We start from the raw sequence: 26,732 nt of genomic DNA, 5'->3' as shown, positions 1-26,732 counted from the left end.
TTCCGATATTGCAAAGGCATTTTTTATATTTAACGAAAGTGTATATCTGTCATATGCTGAAAAAATAGGTGACAAAAGATTTTCTTGCTGCGAATAAAATTTGATGAACAATTAAAAGAATTTCAACTAAAAATAATAAAGATATAATAGTCACGAAAACGAGTCCATTTATAGTGGCTTCTTTGGATTAGTTTGTTTTCAATTTTTCTTGGTTTTAGTGGTGAGTAAAGTTCAATCAAACTTTCTAAAAAATGTCATAATGAGTGAAAAATGTAACGCCACCGTTTGTACGCTTTGCAGTGCTACGGCCGACGCTGCTAGAAGCGAAAGTATACATTATTTTTTGTTTGTATCAACGAAGCCCCAACTTTATTTATAATAATAAAATATGTTGTGTGTATATCGTAAACAATTTTTTGCAAATTTCCTTATTGAAACAGTGTGTGATTTAATCGTAAAAGGAAAACAGCAGACGACTGGAGATAATATGTTGCACATAGTATTGATTATTAAGTAGATGCTTTAATACAACGTACATATACCTATATCATTTTATAAATGATGCGCAACTGAATATTTCTATTACTTTTGCAATAAAAAATGGATTGTGATAAAAAATTATGGCTACTAGGAAGGATTGTGATCAATTTCAACATGAGGATCTAATTAATTACATGGTTTTGTTTTATTTAATTGTTCAAAAATTACATACATATATTATATATATACTTTTATTACTATGTATTTATTAAAAAAACGTATCTAATCTTTCAAGTCTTTCAAACTAAGCTAAATTTTTCCATCTCTCTACCACAAATGTGAGCAGACGCCAATCATCTAACAAAGATTTAAACTCTAAATATGTACCTAATACCATTATTTAAATAATGCGAAGTGCTCAGTTTTCAATTTAAATTAAGGTAAAATATAGGTGTTCGAGGAATTTTCTCCCACAACAGTTAGTTCTTGGGAACCAGAACAAACCCGGACTTATATCTTACTCGCCGCAATTCCTTAAAATCAAAGGCGAAATAATTTTTGTCTCAATCAACAGATTTTCTTTGCCACCTTTATACTAGGTGAGTGCTTTCAGTTTTAGTACTTTTAAAAAATTTCTAATTCTGTTGACAGTAAGTTATTGTATTTGTTTTATTGCAAGTATTATTTATTTAATGCTAACAAGCAAACCAATATCAAATATCGGTTGTTTGGAACGCTCATTTTCCGCTCGTTCCTCATATATACTTGAAACAATTTTTTGTTGACTATTGGCGGAATGTATATTATTTATATTAAGATGTTATCGATAAGATTATTTGACTTTCAAATGTGATCATATTTTAAATTGAAAACAATAGTTCCGAAATTCAGTTGCTTTATTAATTTTTATTTATTATACATCCTTAAAATAACTAAGCGAAATATTTACATTTTGAATTATTATTATTATTGTTTTTATTTTACCCTAAATCTCTATAACCACCCAACTGGAATTGTAGTGAAATAAAACATCTCTTCCTATTTGGAGAATTTGTCCGAAGCATATTGTAGTATGTATGAAGTATTATAAAGCTTATATTAGGAAGCAGTTGAATAAAAAAAAGTTATTTAAAAGATAGATACAGAGCTAGTCTCCTACTTTCATAATTTGCGTATTGAATATGGAAAATGTCATATACGTCAGTTAATATACAGGTCGTGTCCTAACTTTACATTTAACTTGCAAATATTTTCTATACAAGAAATTATCTTTGCATTTGTATGTATGTACATGCGTCTATATTAAAAGTATTTGTAGTCTTATCGATACTTTAAACCACGTGATCTAGCCGAATTCGCCCTATTTGCACCTAACAGAAACGTATTGCCACGATAGGTGCCAATGTCGTTTCTATATAATGATCGGGGCGTCGTTGCACCATTAGCACTAGAGCTACTCCGTAAATTTGGGGCAACATATGGGCGCTGACTTGTGTAAAAAGTTCCTCCTTGATCCTGTGCTAATTGTGATTGTGGATTCAAAGTATTCGATGGTTGCTGGGATCCCTGAATTGTGGGATTTGCAGACGTTGGCTGAAGTGATGGCAAAATCGAATTAACGGAAAAATTCGGTCGTACAAAGGTAGATGCTACATTTGGTGTGCTGTTCGGTGGCGGCTGCGATCCTGACACCTGGGTTTTCTTTGTGATGGAGGGTGCTATGTATGGCGTGCCTGGTGAATCTCCTGCTACTGGTATATCGTAGGATCGCCCCGAAGATGGGTTTGTAATACTAACAGCACCTTTTCCCCCTTGGGGACATGGCTTGGGATAATCATAGCCTTTCGAAACATCCTGTATATATTTTTCAAAATAAATGTTCTTCGATTTATCCGTGGAAGTATAATTTGTATTAGTTAAGGGTTCGCGCGTTAACTCTTTATTAAGACCCAGTGAAAGTGAACGAGCATTTGTCTGATTCTTTTTTAATCCAGATATTACCTCTGCATCACCCTTAATCTTTTCCACTACTGCTGATGTAGTTGATTCAATTTCTGATGAATTCTCTATAGTCGGCTTTGTGTTTTCATTTTTTGTGACATCCTTTGGTTTAAGAACCGGTACATCTTTCTTATCGCCATTTTTATCATCCTTCGGTTTATGTTTCACAAAATCAAATAGTTCATCTATATCGGGCACATCAGGTATACCACCATAGCTATCGAAATTATCTCTAAAGGCATTAGCCCAATCCTCATTCTTGTGTAAATTTGGATTGATTACTAACTTCCCATCGTTTTTACCACTGTGATTTTTAATAACAGTTATAGTTTTTACACGTGTCCCTTCCTTGGAATCAATGTTGGTTGCTGCATAGCTAAGACTTGTGTCTCTCTTGACTTGGCCAATGGATTTCGCATCGCCGACTTTGGTGCCAAATATGTCTAAACCTTCAGCATTTGAATCTTGAATATGTTTAGATATTGTAGATGCATCAACAAGTATGAGTACTATTATTACGAAGGAATATATCTGTAAAGACAGAGAAAATGTGTTATTAATAATAAGTAATTAAAAAGACGGTAAGTTATGTACTAATACTCTGGGAATGGGCATCCATGGTCTTATCCTGAAGGTTCCGGTATACATACCAACACGAAATCATCTTCCTATATGTTAAGTAAGGATGGTTTCCAATTCGAAGAAAACTATCTCTGAGCCAGCAGAGACTACTTAACCGAAATGGATTTATATCCAAACTAAACATATACCTTAACAGCAAAACAATTTGGGAATTATTTTAAGCTGCCTCGACAATAACAATCCGTGCCTATTATATAATATTTGTAATATTTTATAATAGACGAAAGGCGAACTGCTTCTTCATTAAAAATATCGAAAAATGAAATTCAATCTATAAGAACCTATTATATGACATTGTGCTCTTAATAAAATACCACTTAGAACGTAAAAAATTACAACTAATTACCGAAACATTGGTCGCATTATCATACTTGAGAACTTGTAGGTTTGTAGTTCAGAAAAACTAAAAATATGAGGGCTATAAGTCGTATAAGACAATCGCATATCAATTTAATGCTGTAAAAAATCCAAAATATTCTCTCCTAACCTAAAAAGAACCTCCAAAGAACAGTGTTCTGTCAGAAAAATTAAGTGCCATTATAGATACAGCACGAATTCACCAATATTTTCTTGGGTAAGTACATGTGTTGTGATATTTCGAGATATGCGGTTCCCATTCGCATTAAAAAAACGTATGAACATAAGAATATATGTGTAATATTATTAAAGACGATTTTCAAGCATATGTATATAGACATAAAAAATTTAAATTATAATTAAAATATATATTTGTGAAAATAACGTACCTCTGAACATAAGGAATGAAATAGTTTTAAGTATAATGGTTAAACAATTTTCTTAGAAGTTACAGTTAGTTGGTGGGTAGTAACATTTTCTTTCATTAACTGTAAACAACTGAATTACCTCAATTTTGTGTGCTATGAATATTCGTAAATCACCGTTAATTCTTACAGCTACAAATGTATGTTCCAATGAAAAAGAGGTGATGCACTGATAAATATAATAACGACAAACATTTTTAAACACAATTAGGGTACTCACAAGTTGTTAAAGTTATAAGTCATAAATGAAAATGTTAAAAAATACTATGGTTGTGAGTACCTCGTTATAATTTTGTTATGATAAATCTGAAAAAAAGCTGATTGACAGAAAAACAAAAATTATCAATATACAACGAACAGAACACATAGCGCACTGAATCGTAATTGTGTAAATTTATTTTGTAAGCAATCCAACAACAATTTTTTTAAACAAGTGTAAAAATTCAAAACTTGATGATATGATTCTACGATACTTTACGACAACTTGTGAGTACCCCAAATATAAAATTCAAAGGTAGAAGTCCCGAATGTTAACCAGATAAAAAAATTATTCGGTTCGATTTAGTGATTGAAAGCATAGTACCATTTTGTTGGTTTTTCAAAGCGCCTTTTTGAGGTAAAAAGTAAAAAAAATATTGTTAGAATGAGCAAATAAATATCGTCCATTTACTGAATACCCTTCATTCGAGTATTTGTCTAAATTAAAGTGATTTCCCTTGGAGATCGTAATATTAGCAACAATACGCGATGTAATACTATTCAAAAATATGCGAATGCCATTAATTTTCTAGGAAAAACACCTGTCTAACCCTTCTACGCTGTTAATAGCCTCTCAAAACGTTCTACCGTCTGTGAAAAATAAAAAAACTTTAGCATATTACATAAGGCAAAATAGCACTTCTTTCCTAGCCAGCTTAACAAAGCAAATAAAATAAAAATATGTTAATACAAACTATACATGTAATCCCAGTGATCTTAAAATTCTCAACTGTGAAATTGAATTCCGAACGAAAGAACACCTAAGTTCAATTGATTTTCTTGACAAATCTCCATGTAACGTGGCACTAAATACCAAATTGTACGTAACATTTTGCGAAGTAAATGCTTGGTACTTAACTCTGAGGCAACATACTGCATGACTTGTATCATTAAAGAAAAATTTTGAAATATATTCGCCTGTATAGTGTTTAGTTTGAAACACCCTCAAATATTAGTCACTCAAACGCTTTTCGATAGAATTATTAGACTGGTATCTGGTTTAAGTGTGACAGTAAGTATCGATTTCGTCTGTAGAACTATAATTCGAACCAATCCAATCCACCAAAGAAGAAGTAACCTTTTAAAAAACACGAACTTACTCTCTAAAGCTAAAAACATAAAATGTTAAACCGAAATATCTTATTAATGAACAGCGTATCGGTAAGTGAATATCTTCGCCAATCCCCTAGATTGAATTTATAACCAGTCAAAGCACAATCGGCACCATGGTTCTCTTCAATGTCAACCACTTACGTACATAATTAAAGCTATTCACTCTTGCAGCTATAAAAATTTATGACAAATTAAATTAGGATAAATAAGGTCGTGTATATAGTTATAGATCTCTCGCCTTACAGTAGGCTAACGGAGGCAACAGCATCTTGCCCAAATTGATACAAGAATCTGTGATGGGTTCTTCATTAGCTAAACGCATCGTCAAATAATGACAGCTGAGCTGTATTCTAAAAATTATTTTAAATTGAAACACAATGTTGTGAGTCAGATGAGTCACTAACTGAGTATCGGTGACAATATAAAAAGATGATGAAATTTTTTAATATGTTTAGAATTATCCGATTCGAACTCTTAATTTGGGAGTTTTGACACAAATTCATCTATGAACAAGGAACACACTTATGTATTTGTACGATGGAGAAGCTGGACCAAATATCTAGAAACTGATATCAGCTGAATGAAAACATACTTAATTTGATTCTATTTCTTTATTATTTTTTTTCTTTTAGATTATTTTTTTTCTTTTAGATTTTTTTTTTTTTATTAGATTAAACTCACAATACAAAAATTCATTTTCTATAATCCGAGCGACTTCTTTTCTGTATTCCGAATGCTGATTTACCGTTAGCGAACTTTACTGCACGCGTTTGAATCGTATATAACCGCAAACAATGCGTGGAGAGAGCTTTTATACCCAAAGGAAATAAGGAAAATTGATTTCCTCTACAAGTTTTATAATGAAGTCCAATGTTTGTTTTTCATTTTTTCGTTCCAATACCATTAGTATGATCTTCACAATGATGAAATGTTCAATTACGTCTTGTTATGTCCACAATTGCAGACAGTTCGTCTAATAGTTCGTATCTTGTGTTATCTTATTTGATCTGCTTCGTAATATTTTTCGCTTCATATCTCGGAAACCCGTTTAAGACAAGTAGTTAGGACTACTGGATCATTGCACATACTTACATGTGTACGAGTATGTATGGGAGTTGACTGCAGTTCAACAAACATAAATTCACTTTCCTCGTTTTCATACTATTATCTGCTAGATTATAGATAGGTGCCGGAATCAGTTGACATCTTCATATTTGGGTTATATCTTTTTTGCTTGTATTCAAACGTGCCTAATGAGGAAAAGCAAAAATGTTGAGCTACATATTGTACAACTAATGATGACAGCACAGGTTTTAGGAAATTGTCCTTTTAAAGCATTTATTTATATACAATGTAATATGGTGGGTGTATTAAAAAGATAGAGCAAAAGTAAATATTCAACATGCATTTGAGGTTTAAGAGCTTGAAAGGCAAAGTTTTGACTTTGGTTCTTACAAATGAAAACCTTGTCACTTTAAACAAACCCCATATTTGATAACGCCCTTGTGATATGTATTTTTTCCAACATAGATATGACTTGTGTTAATAAGTTCATAATACCTAGCCTTAGATTTAGATCAAATTGTCGGCAGTTATTACATACAACAGCTACACGCACGTTTAAAATCTGGTAAGATGCTTTGTAAGACAGTTTAGCATCGATTTACTTAATTGGTAACCCCAACAAAGAAGCTTATTCCGGTAAAAAATCTCGGAGGTTTTAAACTATTTAAAAAGAATTCACACCTTTTTATTAAAGGAAACATCATTTCCGATTTATATATTAAAACATTCTATGTATCTAATATTTAAAAATATATATTACCTGTATATTTATGGTATTTTTCAGAGTTCCTGTCGTCTCTACAACTAACCGTATTGGATTAATTGACAACTTTCTAACATACATATTTAATTAAACAACGCGAATAGCTATTGTATGGCTGTTCGCTAAATGGATGTTTTGAACCTGTAATAAAATAAATAATAATTGCGTAGCATAACTCGGACAAGTAGAAGATGAGTGTTATAATTCGTTTGCAAAATTTGCCGTGGTCGGCAAATGCATTGGATATACGACAGTTTTTCAAAGGTCTCTCAATACCGGATGGAGGTGTTCACATTGTTGGTGGTGAAATGGGCGATGCTTTTATCGCATTCAGGTAGATATTTACACTTCTTAACTTTAGTATTGGTTTTAAGAATATGTTGTTAGCGTTAAAAGAATGCTTCAGATCAGTTGAGTCACTCTAGTTTGGGTAAGAAATGTGAAATAAACGGACTATGAAAAGGTTATGCCGAAAAGGTAAGATAAAAAGTTTGTCTAATGTGACCACATACCTTTGTCTTAAAGAGACGATATAGTATTCTAATCCCTTTAAAAGCAAGAATCTAATAAAACTACCAATCTTTTAAATATAATGTTAAATTTGCTAAAAAATAAGAGCAATTTATTGCAATTTACCTTTTGGAAAATTTAATTGGTTTTAAGACAGGCTCTATCGATTGATAATACGGTGGCGTGATGGATAATACGAAGCATTTCCCAACTGGTATTGATTCTTTTTTCAATCGCACAGCTATTCTCAATTCATTACAAAAACCTAGTTGATCTCATTCCTTGTCTATAACCATTAACGTGTAAACTCCGAAAAATGTAAGTTTACGACTCAGTTCTCAGAAAAATTTTGATACGATGCATTTATTGAGTATGTACCTCACAGTGACTAAAATATCCACATCTTTACAAGGAAAGTAAGAATCTCATAGGAACTATCAATAATATTAGGGAATTATGTCTTCGAAGATTAGTATTAAAGTCAAATAAATATTTCAAGAATCATGAGTATGAATCTACAAGTACATGGAGCTCGAGTTACTCTAACTGTTTACGCCTCTGAAAAATATATATTTTTCGGCGAGTAGAGTCAGTCCTGTAATCGTTTTGCCTTTATGCGTATAGCCGATATAAATAACATCTTTTGAATCCCCGAAAACGGTACCTCTCACCTTATCGATCGATAGGTACGGATTCGCAACATGAATTCCACTGTCCTTTGTCTCTGGTGTTGTACTAGTGAATCTATGCTTAGACGACGGTATCTACGACGCAAAAGTCATTCGGATCGTCCAATATGTCATACAGTTTTTGAGATGCCTACTACCCCAGCAAAGTCGTGCACCTTCAATACAGGATGTGCAATTACGAAATAAAGGACTTTTTAAGTTTAAATTCAAAAAGTAACGGTCCCGAGAATGCACAGCACGACAATAACTATCTCTCGATAGTGGCGTTATCGGACGAGTACTTATCGGTACTCGGTACTATTGTAATACAAACATAAGCTATATACGTAATTATAAAATATTTGATGAGACTATCCTTAGTAGAATAGAGGTGAAGTCAAGATTTTTTGCATAACCCTTATTGGAAATGGTACATATAATGGTACAGATACGAAAATGAGACTTTATATCGTTTCTATAAAACGGAATTCAATAAGAAATAATATATATAAGGAAGAAATAGTCCATAAGTTGGGTAGTTAGATCTATTCTTCAAAAGACTTGTATATAAATTTTACAGCTATCGGTCAATCTGTTGTGAGATATAGAGTATAAGCGACGAAGAAAAGTAAGTAAATTTATAAAAATACTAGCTGTTACCCTGTGCGCTTCGCTACACCTAAATCGATTAAAACTCTTAAGGGTTTTTACTTTGTGTTTTATTTATTGTTGTAAAATTGTTACTTATTTATAAAACATATTGGTATACAACATTTTTGGTTTTTCCACCTGGCGCGTAAATGAATAAGCAACTTGGTGTTCCCACTCTCGAGCATGCGACGAACAATTGGCCGTGGGAGAAGCACGGTTCTTCCAAATTGACGCCGCACACTTGAAACGTTTGCCCTTGCGATTTGTTGATGGTCATCGCAAAGGTAAGACTTACTGGGAACTGCAAGCGCTTAAATTCAAACGGCTAGTCCGTTGGAATCATGGGAATGCGTGGTAAGAGTACAACTTCATCTGCTGCCTTGCCATTTAGTATTGTTGCTTCAATCAAATTTGGCCACAATTTTTTGACTGAAAGTCTTGCGCCATTATACAAAGTCGGTGGCTTCAGATTTCGTAGAAGTATAATGGGTGAACCGACTTTCAGGACCAAACGATGCGGTGGCAGACCGGGGGGATCCAAAGAATTCAAGAATTCAGTTGGATAATTGACTACTTCATCTTGATTCAAAACGCTATCAATCGATGTATATGTTGTAGCTTCTCCTGGCAGTTTTTCTTGAATGGCAAAATTGATTTCGTTGACGTGTACATTTTTCGGTGCCAATATTGCGCGTTCACTTAAATAATCCTGGCGTTGATAGTGTTGAACAATATTCGGAATTACACTTTCAATCAATACTTCTTTCGATTGTAAAAGTGTACAAAACTTGTTCGGCAATGTGATCAAACCGGTATCATCGATTGGTATTTTGTCTTAGCTAATGTCCAACAACTGCTTCGAAAACGCCTCTGGGGATCGATCGTTTTGCAATTGGACTCGCATGTTGACGGTAAGAGTCAGCCTTTGAACATGTCTCCACAAAACTGACGATTTTAAACATGCGTTTATTTCGTCGGCAGGAGTTGATCGAGGGATGACTGACCGAAAATCGCCGGATAATAAGACTAATGCTCCGCCAAAAAGTTGTTGCTTTTGGCGTAAATCTTGCATTGTTCTATAGAATGCTTCTAATGACTTTTTGTTAGACATTGGGCACTCATCCCATAGAACTATTCCAGCTCCTCGCAAAACTTTTGCCATTGGCTGAATTCCTCGATATGTTGCACTTTGGTGTTTCAACGACTTGGATGTTCAACGGTAATTTCAATATGCTGTTCGACCGCGTTCAAGTAGAGTAGCAGCGATGCCTGACGAAGCAATTGCCAGCGCAAGTTTCTGCTGGGACCGTATAGCCCAATGCATATCATCTTCTAACAAATGCAATCGCTGACATGCTTCACGATACGTCGCACACAACTGACCGTCAACAGTTTTCAAATCATCAAATGATCTTGGTCCGCGCACGTTGACTAATAGCAGACGCAAATAGAAACATTCGGCGTTGTTCGGATGGATGGTGGAAATGCGTCCTATGGCATCGGTTTTACGGACATTTGGATAACCATCAACACGCTCCCCTTGTTTTCGTCGTTAAAATGTTTTCGATGATGGATTCCAAGTGAAATATTGTGGTATTTCGGAATATAGCAATGTTCTTGCAAATTCATCGTTTTCACACAACTCGAAAAAGGTAGTTAGTGTTGTCCCCGGTGGTCGTGCTCTGTTGTACATTGTCTGCAGTGAAATAAACGCGTTGACGCGTTGCAAAACGTGCAATAATACACACATTAAATTTCTTATGTGCACCCTCCAAACAGACCCCAATCACCCCTGAAAATTTCATTGAAATCGGGCAAGCCGTCTAGGAGGAGTATACGAACAGGAAGTTTTGCCACTTAATTTTATATATATAGATTGAAAAAATCCCAACATGATTTTGGTTGACTGTACCGTTAGACATACCGTTCTTGAAAATTTAGTTTGCGAAGGCTTCGAACTGCTCCGTCGTATTCTACGGATCTGGAAGTTGGAAGATCACTATAATGGGTGTATGCCATTCGATTTTGAATAATAAAGACGAATTTGGCGACAAACTTCTCTTCTTTGAATCTATACGAACTTTTCAGTCTGTCTGTCAAGGTAACGTTAGTTTTTATCCAAATATTCTGTCATAAATTTTACGAAGCTGTCTCCTTACCAATGAAATGACAATCTTTCTAGAGGACCCCATTATTTTTTTAAGCACAATAATTATAACAACAGTTGCACTTGAGAAGGTACTCGGGAACATTAACATTTTAAACATTAAGAGGAAGCTCATTACAAATTCATCCACTCGAAAAATATACATATAAGACCTTTACCACAGAAATAAAGAAAGCAAACTGGGAAAGTATGAGATCAAATGTTTTCGAGGTCTTTCTTCAGACTGTGCTCTGATGTCCATGGTTAAAGTGATCACATTTTTAAACTCGAATGTGTATTTTTTTACGAATCTCTCAAGTCTTAATAAGTTTTAAATCGGATGTTCCCAGTAAAATGGTCAGTGTGTCAGCTGACTGTTACTTACATATACATATGTATATGTTTAGAAGTTCTTAAGAGTCCATAGTTTTAATCTGTGGGAACTGACTCCTAAAATGGAACTACTAAGATACACAATTCTGAAACCCGGCACTAAATAACCCGTTTGCAATGCAGATGATTGGTAAGTAAATACCGCATAGACTATTTGGTTATATAAGGTTTGGATTCAATACAGTAATCTGACAAATGTTACAAGTCTCGTATTTAACATGTTGCATAAACTACTTGCATATGAAACATTTTTATCATGCAAAGCGTTAATTTACTATATTTAACAACTTTTTACCAGTCCAAACAGACAATTATTACAGCTAATTGCAAATAGCGATTTCAGTTTCAGTTCACTATAACCAGTAACCTTACTGAACTCAATGCAAAGATATATTTCAAAGGATTACTTTTAAAATAATAATAAACCCAACCATTACTATCCTTTCGCAAAGCCGTTACGAGGAGTGAAAATCTCATGCGTACGAATATTTGTCGAGGCATATAGTAACAACAACAAATAAAAATCAATCTCAGAAGTTCAAATTATAGAGACCTACGATAAATCACAAAGGACAACCAATGCAATCCTTTAAAGTTCAAATCTTTAACCCCAATTTTTTTAAAGAATCAACTCGTTTTTATGATATACGTTAGTTTTAGGCAAACGCACAACTAATTTTCTTATTTGTGGCCTCTTTTGGGGAACCAGTGTTGAACAATCGATTGTATTTCTGCTATGAAAAGGTCCCTTGACTAGAATAATAGGTGTCCGAGGACAAACTATAACAGTTACGATCCTTACATCAAGGTGAAAAAACACCTAAGTGAGATGAAATATCCACGGGGCCTAGTTTATAACGATTGATATGGATAACATAGGGAGGTTATAAGCCAATTCATCATATAGATCTGGTATAGTCTATATACTCTGATTTGAATGCTTTCGAAACGAGCACTGCTTAAATTGAGTTGAATTTAATATTCCTAAGTAAAACATAGAAAATAATGAATAATCTGATCAACAAAACTCTGGCATAAATGTGTTTTTTAATTTTAATAGTCCAAAAATATCGGTATAGGCGAATAAGACAAAGGTAAGGTATCCCGAAAAAAATAAAATATATAACACATTGGTCCATTAAACCCCTGTTTCGGAAATACCAAAACAAAGATGACTCAATTGTCCTGCTCTTTTAGTTGTCTAAAATATGCCCCAGAAAATAATGTTACACATGCCTTTTTTTTATTTTCCCTTCTGTCCCCGATATAGCACCGACGAAGATGCCCGCCAAGCGATGATGCATGATCGTGAAAAAATCAATGAAGTTCAAGTACGTCTTTTACTATCGTCGCGGGCTGAAATGCAAAAGGTGATCGAAACTGCACGTTTACAGTCTATGCAAGCCCTCAAAAATGCTGGTTCCATACCAGCTATCAAAGCTACTGTAGCTTCACCGTCCATATCCAATCCGCAGCCACCAGTCATTACCCCAAATAGTCTACATAATATTCTTTCGAGTGCAGCACCATCATTTTTGGCATATCAAAAACAAGCTGGCATCACACTTGTGGAAACGGCAAATGAACCCAACACTAATGAATCGGCGAGTACATATCGCAACAGCGTTGAAAAGACTCGCGATCGCCGACGTTCTACATCACGAGACCGTCGTCGATCACGATCACGTGAACGTAATGATCGTAACGGTTCACGCCGTGGCCGACGTGATAGAAGTCGCTCTCGATCGCGAGATCGCGATTGGAAGAGTCGACGATCTAACCGTCGTTCAAGAAGCCCAGATCGTAGTCACGACAGAAATAGAGATCGCAGTCCCGATCGTAGCCGAAACTCTAGTAGAAGCAATATGAATAGCAGAGAACGCGAAAATGGAAATGGTCAATCTAATAAACCCAGCACCGATGTACTTGGCAACAAACCGCATCCTAAACTATTAGATATAAATGAGAGTTCTAATGCCAAAGTGGCAAGTATTTCCTCTTGGGGTATACCTGGCCTCAACTCGTATCAAACAAACAATGCAGACAACATTGGTGGTGCTACGCCATTTTCTATTGCTGGCTCCAACAGCAATAATATTCTGAACCCATTTAGTGTGGGTAACGCTATTCCGGGTTTACGTGGCTCACAGATGGCGAATTCATACACCAGCAGCGTCGACAACAAAAGTCCTGATTCTCAATCTAGCATTGGCGCCGTTAATATACCAGCAGGCAATGTCATTCCAGGATTTCAAAGCTACTCCTCTTCGGTCTCGACCACAAATAATTACAGTATAAATTTATTCAATTCTAATTCAAATAGTAGTGATTCGCCTAAAACCTTTGCACTGCAAAATCCCTACACGGCTGCGGTACAACAGGCTACAGTGAATACAAACTCCACAGAATCAACCAGCTCTTTAATACGTAGTCCCACGCAACAGAAGACAAATACAATGTTCCCTGGTCTAAGTTTAGTCGACAAGAAACCAGATATATCTTTGTCACAAGGTAATCCATCTGCAGCATCGACGTCTAATTTTTCGTCAGTAAGTCAGTTGTCACAAGAGCCCATCGCATTTGCCAATACCAACCCTTATGCCCAGATGTATCCGAATCTGTTCGCACAGGCCGCTGCTGCCAGTATTGCCAAACCAAGCAGCATTCAGCAGAAGTCAAGAGAGCCAGAAACGCAGCGTTCTAGAGAGCCGGTAAAAGAGAGTTGCTGTATCAAGGTGAGCGATATGTGTGCGAGTACCACTTACAGTGATGTGCGTAAATTCTTCATGGGTCTATTTATACCACATAACGGTATCAAAATGGTGAATGATAAACATGGTCTACGCATCGGCGTCGCGTACATACAGTTTTCGCGAACATCCAGCGTCCATAAAGCATTGATGCGTAATAATTCCATTCTTAAAACGAAAACAGTAAAAGTGGAGATCGTAACTGATGAGGAATTCGAACAAGTGGAGGACAGTTATCGGCCGCAGGGACGATTTGACCGTGACCGTGGAGACCGCAACTATCAAGATAATCGCGGCGATTACGATCGTAATGATGATGACAACGATGGTGATACGAAGAATCGTGGTGATCGCGAGTCGAATTCTGACATTGAATACAAATCGGAACCTTTCACCGTACTCTATATTGAAGATATACCATCATCGGCGGTTGAACACGACCTCATGCGCATGTTCTCATCCTACACTATTTTCGATATCCTATTGACACCCAGTCGTGAAAATCGCCGAGAATTCAAAGGACATGTGCTCTTCTCACGTGCCGAAGAGGCAAAAGCAGCTTTAGAGGACAAATCGCGGCATATGATTGGCTACCGCAAAGTTCGTGTACGTCCAGCAACAGTCGAAGAAATGGAGCGAGAAAAAGAGAAACTACGTTTGGCTAACGAGCAGTTGATGAAAGAGGAAGAAGCGCTTGCTGAAGCGGAAAGATTAAAAGAAGAACAAAATCAAGGTGAAGATGATATGGATGTAGCGGATGACACGAGCAGTCTAGCATGCACCGATGCTAACAACGACATACAGTTAGATGATCAAAATGAACGCAACAATCCAACAGATCCTAGAAATACTAAGATACCCAGTCTTTTCGATATTGGTTCGATAAGGAGTGATGATTTGGCAAGAGGTGACAATGGGAACAATAATACACCAAGTGATCCACGGCTGCGTCGTCAGAAGCCCAGCCGCTTTGAACCTTTAAAACCCACAGACGACATGAACCTGAATATGAATCCCGGTAACATGGGTATGGACAGTAATATGAGTAGCAATATGAATATGAACTCCATCATGAATATGACCAACAACAATATGGGCATGAGCAACAACATGGGCATGAGCAACAACATGGGTATGAGCAACAACATGGGTATGAGCAACAACATGGGCATGAACAACAACATGGGTATGAACAATGGTGGCAATTTCATGGGACCAATGATGAATAACAACAATAGAAACATGAACAGCAACAACATGATGAACAACTCGAACGGAATGAACAATTTTATACTTATGAAAAACTGCGATTATAATACGCGTATAAATGATATCGCTGACTTGTTGCAGGGCGCATTTCTACGTCTCAAACACATTGAACCATTACGCGGTGAACGCAATATGCCCACTGGTGAATTCATTGTCGAATTCCAAGATGCTCGCGATGCAGAAAACGCCTTACGTCAATTCAATAACACCACGTTTCGTCAACGAAAACTTCGTATACGCCCGATAATGCCCCAAGAGATCGCTGACAAAATTGGCAAACCATTCATGAATTGTTACCCTGGTGGTGGTGGCGGTGGTCCCGGCGGACGACCACCATTCGACAGGAATCCATTTATGGGAAATGATGGTCCGTCTATGATGAACATGGGCGGTGGTTCTGGTGGGCGCTTCGGCAATAACAACATGAACAACGACAATAATAATGGGCGTGGCGGTAGTGGAGGTAATAGCAGTGGCAGTGGCAGTGGGTCAATGATGAATCGCGGTAGTCGCGGCGGCAACAACGGTAGTTATCACAATGATCATTCAAATGGTGGAATGCGCAATCGCAGTGGACGCAGTAACAACAGCGCTTCAAGTCACGATGGCCACAACTCCGACCAGGATGATGATGTAGTGCAAGTCATTGATGATAGCAGCAACGATGTGGTTATTAGTGGCGATAGCAGACCCAACCGCGATGATGGTGACAATAGCGGCATACCAGAGAAATTTGCGCGCCCCGGCTGTGTGATAGCCATGGAAAATGTGCCCTACAAGGCCGAACTTATAGACATATTGAAGTTTTTCGCTGGCTATGATTTAACACCAGATGATATTATAAGACGCTTTAATGATGACGGTACAGCGACGGGTGACGCACGTGTTGCGTTCGCCTCGCCATCAATGGCACGTTCGGCCTACAATTCACGACGAAGAAAACAGATTTTCAATCGCACTATACGCTTGTCATTGCTGTAGGGCAGCGGAACACATATTCCAAAAGGGTGGCTGTAAATATGGGGTAGATTACGTTTAGATATACACAAATACATACATACATTATGTACATTAAGTTATAATTCTAAGATTTGAGCTACTTAATATTCAATATTTGTATTTTGTAAATACGAGACAATATGATAATGAAATATCAGATAACACAATTGCAACGATGGGATGTTGAACTTTTATACACAAACATACTTACTTATGTTAGAATTAAATTTTGTTTAACGTAAATAATATATGTACATATGTATATAGCATAAACATAATTAATGTATATCTATGTATAATATACTTTCTGTTATACCAGACAAATGTTGTGTTATTTATTCACTTCGATTTAATTAGTTATTGGGGAACTATAATTTTTATAACCTTAAATAGCATATATCGGTGCCATTCACTAAACGACGCTAAAATTTGTAAAATACATTTTTGACTCCCACCATCGAAGTAAAAGAGGCAATGAATGCAGAATTCAAGAATTGAGCAACCGACCGATACAACAGCTCGCTTTTGTTTGATATTGATTACATAGCAATGAATTTAGTGTTGTTAATCCGGAAGTCCTGAATTATTCAGAACATGTCTCGATACCATTAACTCTTCATTGTTACATGCACATAAACTGGAATTACAGGTTTGTGTTCTCAAACTAAAATCGTTATAACTCTCAAAATTCAAATTGAATAAAAAAAAATTACTTGCGGATATCGATTTGATTAGCAGCGCGTTCAATGTGTGCCTTCAGTGTCAAAACATTGATAAATTTTTGTAATTATTATATTTAATTGCTGTCGCATCTATTATATAAAAACATACTTATTACTAAGTTTTGATTTAAGGATTTGCTAAAGTTGTTGTTGAAATTCATTTGGAAGTTTGAAATATATTGCTTTATATTTTTAAGTACAGACATAGTCACTGAACATACTGCTAAGAACTTTTTGGCCAGCAATTTCTTGCTTGCGTCAAGCTTGTGCACTATTTTATTTATTATGTAGATATGTATGCATATATTTGGACTGTTTAGAAACGTTTGTATTTGAAATATATAAATATATTCCTTTTAAATATAGCGAAGCTCTTTGTGAAATTAAATATTTGCATTAATGTAGTATAGTGAAAGGGGATTGCTCTTTACACGAACAATAGAAATTTCAAAGTTACTGAGGAAAAGGAAGTGAGTTTAAATAAGGGTTGAATAAAAGAAAGAAAGCTTAGGGTTTATTTTAGAGGCTTAAATAGAAACAGCAATTTACGAGTCGTGGACACAGTACGCGTTTAGGTTCAAGTTGCGATAAGTTGATTGTTCTACAAATAAAGTGGTAAGAAGTAAATTTGCTATTATAAAGATAATGAAAAAACATCGCTATAGGCCTGAGTAAATCCATTTTTATTCAATTTAAATATGTTCAATTAGGTTGTGTTACAAAACTTCGTTGACCTAATGAGAGCGGCAGTCAAAGTACTATTGTATTTTCAAAGCTGCATGAAAATTAGAACTTAAAATTCGACTGCTGCAGAACATTAATTTAAAATAGTTCGATCACCTATTGGCATAACATTACATATTTACATGTTGCTACGTAAAATGATTTTAAGTTATACAACACTTAAAAATAAGAATACAAACTAACCGAAATATATATGTATATATGCATGGATGTATATATATATACTTCTTTTAAGTCAAAATATTTCTGTGTATGTTTATGTTTAGCTGAAATTCATTGCTGATGTTGATTTTCAATTTCCTTCCTATTTAAGTTTCTTCTGGCAAAAATCTAGTTGTATGTTGTATGTGTTGACGACTGCTACCAAGACTGCTCTGGCTAGGATTAGAACAAAAGCGGTGAATTAATTTTTTTTATAAAATATTGTATTGAACAATTGATATTATTCACCTCATCTTCATCAGCATCATCGTCTAAGTCGCCGTTTTGATGAGCTATACGAAGCGAGCGCCTTAAGGAGCCTTGATAACCTGGACCAGAACTTGGTCTTTTCAGTAAGGGATTATGTTTAAACGTGTTCAGGTTGACATGTGAATCCCACTATATACATATGTACATTCATTATTATTAAATACTGCTATTACATAAATATAAATCAATTATTCAACTCACCGAACCGGATACAATCTCTGATCGAACAGGATGCCATGACAAGTCGCGCACAATATCTTTATGTCCCTCAATAGCCTCTTTTATTTGCCCTGTTAGTACATCGTAAACTGAAAATATAACAACAACAAAAATGTAAGAGGTTTTATATGCCTTAAGTTTATCTAATGAATAAACCGTTAAGTGTCAATATTTGAAAAATCATCTGTTTAGTGCGGACAATAAAAATGTTAAGATAACAAAAGCTTACTTATAATTCTGCCTGTGCCACAGCCAGTGTATATGTAACGCTGTCCAGTTTGTAGGGCTGGAGAGAATTTGGCTCGCAATAAGCTCTTTGTAACACGATGACCGCGATAGGTCATTACGCTAACGTCACCCTCCAACGTTGCTTTTGGATTGTAATCTAAAAGTAACTTAATGCTTACAACCATATTTAATTAACAAAATGTCTATAGCAAACTCACATTCGCGTGGTACTGTATCCCATCGATAATCCCATGGAATAAGTGGCAGTTTCACTTTATTTAATTTGTTACTGGGAGTTGTCATCCTCATATCCCATATTTTTATGCTTTGATCTTTGGAGTTGGTTAATACATAATGCCCATCGTTACGTGAATCAATGTAAGTAATGCCATCCAAATGACCTTTGAATATGCCTACTGGTGTATGCCTAACGCTAGTGCAGCTATTTCTGTTGTTACTGTAACTACTGCCTGAACTATTTCGCCCACGGACGGTGCTACCAGCACACCGTAAATCCCACAACTTCAACACGCCATCATTGCAACCAGAAACGAATATATTTGAATCTTGATCGCTTACAAAACTAACAGCATTTATATCGTCTTTCTCATTTCGTTGTGTATTTATCATTCGTACAGCATGTGTCTCGCGATCGGCTACATAAATTAACGAATTATTACTACCACCGATTATTTGTTGCCCGCATGGTGAAAACCGTAATGAGAATATAGCGGAGCGTGATTGTTCGGCATTTAAATTGAAAAACTGCACATCTTTACCGTCACTATTTACGGGTAAAACAAAAACTGAAGGAAAGATATAGATTTAAAATAAGAGAATTAGATACATTGAATTGCAACTCACAAGCATCTGACCATGTGGAATACGCTAAGTATTGACCACAAGGACTAAAGTCTACATCCAGAATACTCCAGTTACATATATCCGTTACAATACGATTAATGCGGTGGTATGTTCCCTTTGAAGAGTCAAAAACGCGAATTACTGAATCTGCGAGGGAAAAGAATAGGCAATTATTAGTATAGTAGTTACATTAAAAAATAAAAATAAAATAATAACCTTGGCAAGCAGTAACCAATTTGCTTCCATCTTTATTAAATTTGCATATGAAGACTTTGGCTTCCAATGACATTAGACGCTCCTCTTTGTTATTAGGCACGAATAAATTTGCAATCCGACGTTGCTGATTTGGTGTAAATGACCCGGCTGGGTGTGCGGCTATTCCATTCTCACGCTTAAATAATCCACGCGTCAGCGACCAACGATCACTGGGACGATTGCTGTTTGCTGGTAAAGCACATAAGGCTTTTATTTCTTTGTACAACATGGTGTGCTGTAACATAAGTAAAAGCGTAAAACAACTATATGACACTTCTATAATAGCAACTTACGCGAAATGTTCGCAAATCTGGTTTCTTTCGTATCACAGGCATTTGCGCTGTTGGTCTCTCCAAAGGATTCAATCGTTCCAGACGCTCCAATTGATTCATTACAGTACCAACGGCCAAACTCAATTGTTCGCCAAGCACATCGTCCACATCCTCATCATCGAAGTCATCTTCGTCAATTTCATACACAATATGGTTACCCATTCCTGAAACTAACTACTTCAAAGTTTTCTACGCTAATCTTAGTAACAAGACAAAACTATATATAAAGATGTATTCAAAAATATGCAGATAAGCGTTTGCGATTTGTTTTTGTTTGAAATTTTTCTCAATTTGTTGTTTATTTTTTTCAGCTAACTTTGTGATTTCGTCAAATGTTATTGAGGCGCTGCGCAAGTAATCCTTATGTTTTCTTCTTCAGCGCCTATGCAATAATATTGCAGGAACAAAAGTTGTAAATGTCTTGTTTAATATACAAAAGCGAAATGTTTAATACAATTTTTAATCGAAATTATATTAATTACCTCACAACCTGTGAAAATATTCAGTTCAGCTGCAACAATGCAACTATTGCGATGTCTAGTGAAAACAAAGAAAACAAAATACTCAATTTATGTTGCCACCTGATATATAATTTTTTTCGATTCCTTTTTCCATTAACGACTTCTTCTCGTATTGTCGTTTGCTCCGCTTTCGTAAATAAAACCAATGGCATATAGAGCACTGTGGGCTAAAACGCTTCACTTCTGTTTAAATATTGTTTATTTAACAGTACTATATATGAGATTAACTCCATTATTGAAATACGTATGTCCAAGTATTTGGCGAAAATAATTTGTAATTTGTAATCAGGTAAAGGAGAGTAACTAAACTCTAGTGTAATATTTATTGTAAACTTTATAAAAATTATTTTTATATTCATTCATATAACCACAAAATACCATATACCAAAATCCAAAACAATTAAGATTTATAAATAATTTTGTAACGGAATTAGATTGGACTTCTTTAATTTTTCCCTGCATAGGGGACATTCATCACGTTCGTCCAACCAATCAAGAATACAATTCCAACAAAACAAGTGTCCACACGGTGTCAAGGTCGTATTAATACGTGGTTCAAGGCAAAGTATGCACTGTGGTGCATCAGACTTTTCGGGATTCGCGTTGCTCTCCGCGCTAACCAAGCGTCTCGAAGAGCTGTTCATATTTTCTAACGTTTTTCTTCTATGATCTTTCCAAGATTCATATGCATTTATTATTAGTGACACAGTTACTTGTAGAAATGATATAACTCCCAGTATTTTATAGCCATATAGCGAAAATTCGGGTTGTAACCAATGTCGTATTAGGACGTAATTTAGACCAGTAATACGTTTGGAAATTTGGTATTTACTGGAACGCAGGTAAAATAATGATTTATGTAAGGCTTTTATGTATTGTGGAGAGGAATGCATTATCCACAACACCTTCAGTAGTTTTTGCTTTGCATCCGGCACAATTGCCTCATTATCTTTGATGTATTTTTCAAGTTTTTCCAAAACTCGATGAAACAGAGCATCTCCGCCGAATTCAAGTATGATGGAAACTAATTGTAACTGTAATAATTGATAATTAGAGCAATAGCAATTCATAAAAGGACAATTCGCAACATACCAAACGGGATGGAATGTTCATGTATGCACTATCAACTTGGATAACTCCCGTATATTCCTCACCAAGTGTTTGTAAATTATTGCTTGATGCGAATCCATGGTAAGTGATTTCTGCAAACAGCTTACACAATTGATTATATTTGATCCAACTCCGAGCGCCGGTTAGACGTAGGAGATCCGAGAAGTCCTCTGCTAGTTCTTCAGTATACTTTGCATCTTTTTGAACAGATCGTACAATTTCCGGTTGGCGTGCTCGAGCATTTCGAAAATCTAATAGATTCTTTCCAATTATATTTCGACGTTTTGTCATTCCTTTATTTTTATTTTAATATTGTAATACTAATTCTAAATTGAGCAAAGTACGAAATGATAACAAATGTCATGTTTATTTGTTTGTTTATTGTCAATTTAGTGATACCATACGTTTATAATGAATTGTTTGTTTTCAAAAAAGCATAGGCTTATATAAATGTAATTCTCTTAACTAAACTTACAAATAATATTTATATATGTATCCTAGCAGTTTGTTGTTTATAAGTTCTTTAAATAAATTTTTTGTAAAATTATTTTAAATTAAAAATCAAAGTTTAATCATTGACAAGCACATGACATTCAGTCATTGTCAAATTGTTCTCGTTAATTTCTACTCGTTGAAAAATTATTTGGCACGATATCGTCGTTTCCACTTTTTGTTCTCGAATAGCAAAAAGCTGAAGTTTTCACAGTTTTTGGATACCTTCTTTTCACTGTATTTACTATAAAAATTTTTACATAAAAATTAATACAAAAGCTAATATATTAGTGTGATAAAACTGAAACTGCGCGCTAAAGTAAGCCGAAAACGGTTGCTGAAGTAATAAAAAATTGGCGACGTCATCCATTGATGTACTAGGTCTACTCGCCTACGAGTCTTCTCCTCGTTTTTGCAAATAAATATACTTCGTGCATTCACTTATATACGCGACAACTTTTTTCGTGTATTTTGTAGTTAAAATCATGGCTCAGTAAAAATGTCTCGCCTAAAAATTAATAAAGTGCATAACACTCCATCTGGAGAAATTTTCATAAACCACAGTTCGCTGTCAAGGAATTCCTTTAATTTCAAATTTCCCAACCTTCTTTGCCCAGCTACTAGCTGCGCTTCGTCTAAAATATATTTTAATTGCAATGGAGAACAAAAAACCACAAAACATTTTTGCACGCTCGAAGGCGTGTCAACCAACTGATTCTTCTCTACGCAAATCATCTTCAGGTAAAATTATATTAATAACCTTAATATATTATATGATATTTATTTTTAGATTTACAAGTCAATAAGTGTTTACCTCGTAATTCACGACGTCGAGAACAACCAACAACCAATCGTAACGATTCGCAGCGGAATTCGAAGCAGTACTCCTCAGTTAAAGCGCGTCCAAATGTCGATAAACGGCCACGCCAACGCGGCGGTGGTACCGTCAATAATGCCAGCAACGTTAATGACATTTTCATTAACGAGGACAACCTTACATGCGCGACTGAAGATGTTTCTGCTACCAGCACCGGATTAGCCACGTTAGTTGAGCCGGTGGTTACCGGTGCATTGGCAAAAAAGAAATCTCAGCAATATGCTGACTACGAATTGAACTCTGTGTACGCACCAGGGAGCAAAAAGCAGAATTTGAATCATCTGCTCAATTTTCATTACGCTCCGCGTGACGGTGATAACGCTTTTAGATTTAACGTTTTTGGTCGGAACGGTGGTAGTGGCTCAACTGCAGCTACGAAACGACAAGGAGCCAATAACGGGGCGAATAAACGTCATCGTTATAATAAAGAACAATTCTTACAAGCTAAGTAAGTTATTCTTCCAAATATTTAAATTATCATATATGTAATTAAAATTACGTATTCTAGTTTTCAATTCGTTGTAAAATCTGGTATTAATTTGAGTGTGTCTGCATCACCTGACAATTTAATCGATTGGAATCTTATTGAACAAATCAATATTCAAACTGAAGAGGAGCCGCAATGTCCCATTTGCTTGTATCCACCGATTGCAGCAAAATTAACGCGTTGTGGTCACGCCTATTGCTGGCCATGTATTCTACATTATTTAGCGCTGAGCGACAAAACTTGGCGTAAATGCCCAATTTGCTATGAAGCAGTCCATACTGCTGATTTGAAAAGTACTACTATTGAACAACAACGCCAGTTCAGTATTGGTGATGAAATTACCTTTCAATTGATGCGTCGCAAGAAAGGATGCATGTTGATAGAGAAATTCGATCCAAATACTCATCAAAGCAATACAAATAGCTATCCGTTGATTTCCGCCGAGAATGATTCAAAAAGTTTTTCGAAATTCTTAATTGCTAAACGCAGTGACATTTTAAAAATAATCGATCGGGAACAACGTGAATTGGTTGCAGGACAAGACCCGGCAAGTCCGGAATATATTTTCATACAGCAAGCTTTGGACTTGCAAAAGGAGCGACGAGAGAAAGTTGAAGAAATGAAAGAGGATAAAGAAGAAGAGCATTCAAATAAAGTTGTGAATAAGCCTCAAGAAGAAAATGAAAATGACGACAACATAGGTGCTAATAGTGCTGAAATCCCATCAGATGAGAGAGATGTTGATGGATCGGGAACTGAAAGCATTATTAGCAATGATGATAACTTACTTAACACTAGTAGTCTGGCACTATCGTCAGTGGATTATGAAGAAGTTCATGCAAAATATTACTATTTCTACCAATCTGTGGATGGACAAAACATATTTTTGCATCCGTTAAATGTGAAAATGCTTCAAGCCTGTTATGGTGCACTAGAACACGCACCGTTGGAAATTAATGCACGTGTTTTGCAGAAGGAGTACCATTCAATGGATGAAGAGCATCGTCGTAAATTTACTTGCCTTGGACATTTACCACTAACATGTCAGTTTGCAGTAATCGAGGTCGATATGCAGCCTCCATTTGTATCTAATGATATACTACGTGTCTTCAAAGGTATGGCATAATCGTCAGTTATGTTTCTAGAGATTTACTAAATTCTTATTTCAATTCATTTAGACGATATTCTTATGCGCAAGAAAGAACGGCAGCGACGTGAACGCGAGGAGCGTCGTCGTGAAAAACACATAAATGAAATTAATGATCGTCAAATGGGAAAACTGATTGCAAGCACTGCAAATTTGAACTTAACTTCCGCACAAGAGTTTCCAACTGTAAGAAAATATATGTGAGTAATCATTCCAATTGCATTACTAAAATATTTATTTTCTCTAGTGGGGTTTCGAAGAAGCACTGCCCGGCAGCGATGCAACGGACCGAAACGGCAGCAATCCAATTGCATTGCCCAAGACAAAATCACAAGCAACTTATTCAACTGTAGCTGTAGTCGGTGAATCGCCTAACGTAAAAGAATACTGGCCTACATTGGCATCGCCTAGCAGCAGCAGCAATAATATGTATCATGAATTATCAACTTGGGGAAAAAATGTACCCACTCAAAAACCTGTTGTGACCAATACAGCCGTTACCACGCGCACCATAAATTCCGAACGCTCCAGTGAATGTGAATCGCTTGATGGCTATTTCGCCGAAAGCATTGGTTTTACAACACCAATGCGTACGGATTTAGGTGATGTGCTTGCCATGGCCATAACACAAAAGAAGCAAACCGTTGCAGCTACAGCAAATGCTGGTGGTAAAAAGAATAAAAAGGCTAAAAAAATGACGCCACTCTTCTCCACGGGCATAAACTATGCTGGCAAATAAATGAAGCTAAAGAATTCGCTTAAATTTACGTTAAGATTTTTCAACAGAAATATACCCCCATAACTAAACGGTGTAATTTCAGTTATCAAAATGAATTATTACTTTTGTTTTGTTTTCTTCTTCCTTACTCTTGTATCTGTTTGAATTGAATTAGTAATCGAACAGACAAGATGTAATGCTAAAATTTTAATTTTTATGTTGTTTATACACCACACGTTTAGACTATTGAATTCAAAATTCGCTGCTAACTTAAATACCATAGTGCATATAGTGTATCGAATTGCGCCATTTATGCAAATATTACAGGCAATTAGAATGCAATAAAGTCAAACAATTGGCAAAAGTGTTGCGTTTTTTTTCAGACTAAAACACGTTAAGGTAAGTATGAGTATTTGTAAAGAATTGGAGGGAGCTTACTCTTCTATTTGTAGCTGAGTAACATGAGTATCTTATTTCATTCACTACCACTGCCATATGCGCCGAGGAGGTGAGGAGCCTAGAGTAGAGTTTTTTTCTTTTTGTTCTCGGGTGCTCAATGAAGTGTAAGCGATATGCATGCTGATAATTCTTTCCACGAAATGAACAACTTTGTCTCAATGAAGAAAACGCCAATTTTGCAGTAAGCAGTTTTTAAGGTCTTTGTCAACACTCTTGTGTAAGACACTTGAATTTATTTAATAATTTCATTCGGACATTATTTTTTTTTTCATTCTAAACATCACATATCATCACATGCAAACACACATACGTATGTACATATGTATGTACGTAAATTAAAATGGATTTTTTTTAGTAATATTCAATTTCTGGTATTTTAGCGCCTAAACGCTCATATTCTATTAGTCATTTAATATTTGTGTTTGATTTCTTAGTTGTGTTTTATATGTATATTTTTTATTTAATTAATATCTTTGTAACAAATATTTATTGGAAATCAGTCATGGGAAAATAATCACAAAATACCATATTTCGCGTATAAAACATATATATATGTACATATGCATGTCAATAAGTATATGTATGTATGTATATAT

At 35.6% G+C, this 26,732-nt stretch overlaps 5 protein-coding genes across 5 annotated transcripts; 2 read left to right on the top strand and 3 right to left on the bottom strand.

The window, feature by feature from the left end:
- Positions 1 to 14: 14 nt before the first annotated feature.
- On the top strand, positions 15 to 20,503 carry Rbm12_0 (uncharacterized protein DDB_G0287625). The gene is made up of 4 exons (XM_011185782.3): positions 15 to 220; positions 7,126 to 7,438; positions 12,743 to 18,354; positions 18,421 to 20,503. The coding sequence occupies exons 2-3, from the start codon at positions 7,296 to 7,298 to the stop codon at positions 16,470 to 16,472; spliced, it is 3,873 nt and encodes a 1,290-aa protein (XP_011184084.1). The 5' UTR covers positions 15 to 220; positions 7,126 to 7,295; the 3' UTR covers positions 16,473 to 18,354; positions 18,421 to 20,503.
- LOC105213157 (myb-like protein U) lies at positions 1,359 to 6,275 on the bottom strand. Its single transcript, XM_011185768.3, has 2 exons — positions 5,958 to 6,275; positions 1,359 to 3,012 (listed from the first exon to the last, which is right to left on the bottom strand). Exons 1-2 carry the CDS (start codon positions 5,970 to 5,972, stop codon positions 1,801 to 1,803), a joined length of 1,227 nt encoding a protein of 408 aa, XP_011184070.1. The 5' UTR covers positions 5,973 to 6,275; the 3' UTR covers positions 1,359 to 1,800.
- Positions 17,875 to 20,487, bottom strand: Dcaf11_1 (DDB1- and CUL4-associated factor 11). Its single transcript, XM_011185868.3, has 8 exons — positions 20,287 to 20,487; positions 19,955 to 20,228; positions 19,739 to 19,885; positions 19,093 to 19,680; positions 18,876 to 19,031; positions 18,629 to 18,735; positions 18,407 to 18,556; positions 17,875 to 18,334 (listed from the first exon to the last, which is right to left on the bottom strand). The coding sequence occupies exons 1-8, from the start codon at positions 20,485 to 20,487 to the stop codon at positions 18,317 to 18,319; spliced, it is 1,641 nt and encodes a 546-aa protein (XP_011184170.2). The 3' UTR covers positions 17,875 to 18,316.
- A 628-nt stretch (positions 20,504 to 21,131) lies between the features above and the next one.
- LOC105213208 (peroxisome biogenesis factor 10) lies at positions 21,132 to 22,338 on the bottom strand. Its single transcript, XM_011185882.3, has 2 exons — positions 21,939 to 22,338; positions 21,132 to 21,880 (listed from the first exon to the last, which is right to left on the bottom strand). Exons 1-2 carry the CDS (start codon positions 22,245 to 22,247, stop codon positions 21,254 to 21,256), a joined length of 936 nt encoding a protein of 311 aa, XP_011184184.1. The 5' UTR covers positions 22,248 to 22,338; the 3' UTR covers positions 21,132 to 21,253.
- A 247-nt stretch (positions 22,339 to 22,585) lies between these two features.
- LOC105213217 (RING finger protein 10) lies at positions 22,586 to 26,041 on the top strand. Its single transcript, XM_011185895.3, has 5 exons — positions 22,586 to 23,189; positions 23,239 to 23,773; positions 23,834 to 24,927; positions 24,991 to 25,145; positions 25,207 to 26,041. Exons 1-5 carry the CDS (start codon positions 23,105 to 23,107, stop codon positions 25,696 to 25,698), a joined length of 2,361 nt encoding a protein of 786 aa, XP_011184197.1. The 5' UTR covers positions 22,586 to 23,104; the 3' UTR covers positions 25,699 to 26,041.
- Positions 26,042 to 26,732: the final 691 nt, after the last annotated feature.

The sequence above is a fragment of the Zeugodacus cucurbitae genome, chromosome 4, assembly GCF_028554725.1.
Source record: "Zeugodacus cucurbitae isolate PBARC_wt_2022May chromosome 4, idZeuCucr1.2, whole genome shotgun sequence".
Classification (NCBI taxonomy): domain Eukaryota; kingdom Metazoa; phylum Arthropoda; class Insecta; order Diptera; family Tephritidae; genus Zeugodacus; species Zeugodacus cucurbitae.
This window is presented reverse-complemented; position numbering and strand designations above follow the sequence as displayed.

What these genes read in the sequence shown, in the direction of transcription:
- LOC105213208 (XM_011185882.3), bottom strand. Translation starts at nt 22,247, where the DNA reads ATGACAAAACGTCGAAATATAATTGGAAAGAATCTATTAGATTTTCGA. An exon ending in TGAACATTCCATCCCGTTTG is followed by an intron (nt 21,881 to 21,938) that starts GTATGTTGCGAA and finishes CAATTATTACAG; the next exon opens with TTACAATTAGTTTCCATCAT.
- Rbm12_0 (XM_011185782.3), top strand. Translation starts at nt 7,296, where the DNA reads ATGAGTGTTATAATTCGTTTGCAAAATTTGCCGTGGTCGGCAAATGCA. An exon ending in GATGCTTTTATCGCATTCAG is followed by an intron (nt 7,439 to 12,742) that starts GTAGATATTTAC and finishes TCCCCGATATAG; the next exon opens with CACCGACGAAGATGCCCGCC.
- LOC105213217 (XM_011185895.3), top strand. Translation starts at nt 23,105, where the DNA reads ATGGAGAACAAAAAACCACAAAACATTTTTGCACGCTCGAAGGCGTGT. An exon ending in GAACAATTCTTACAAGCTAA is followed by an intron (nt 23,774 to 23,833) that starts GTAAGTTATTCT and finishes TACGTATTCTAG; the next exon opens with TTTTCAATTCGTTGTAAAAT. An exon ending in TATACTACGTGTCTTCAAAG is followed by an intron (nt 24,928 to 24,990) that starts GTATGGCATAAT and finishes CAATTCATTTAG; the next exon opens with ACGATATTCTTATGCGCAAG.
- Dcaf11_1 (XM_011185868.3), bottom strand. Translation starts at nt 20,487, where the DNA reads ATGGGTAACCATATTGTGTATGAAATTGACGAAGATGACTTCGATGAT. An exon ending in ATTGGTTACTGCTTGCCAAG is followed by an intron (nt 19,886 to 19,954) that starts GTTATTATTTTA and finishes TTTCCCTCGCAG; the next exon opens with ATTCAGTAATTCGCGTTTTT. An exon ending in CAGAGATTGTATCCGGTTCG is followed by an intron (nt 18,557 to 18,628) that starts GTGAGTTGAATA and finishes ATATGTATATAG; the next exon opens with TGGGATTCACATGTCAACCT.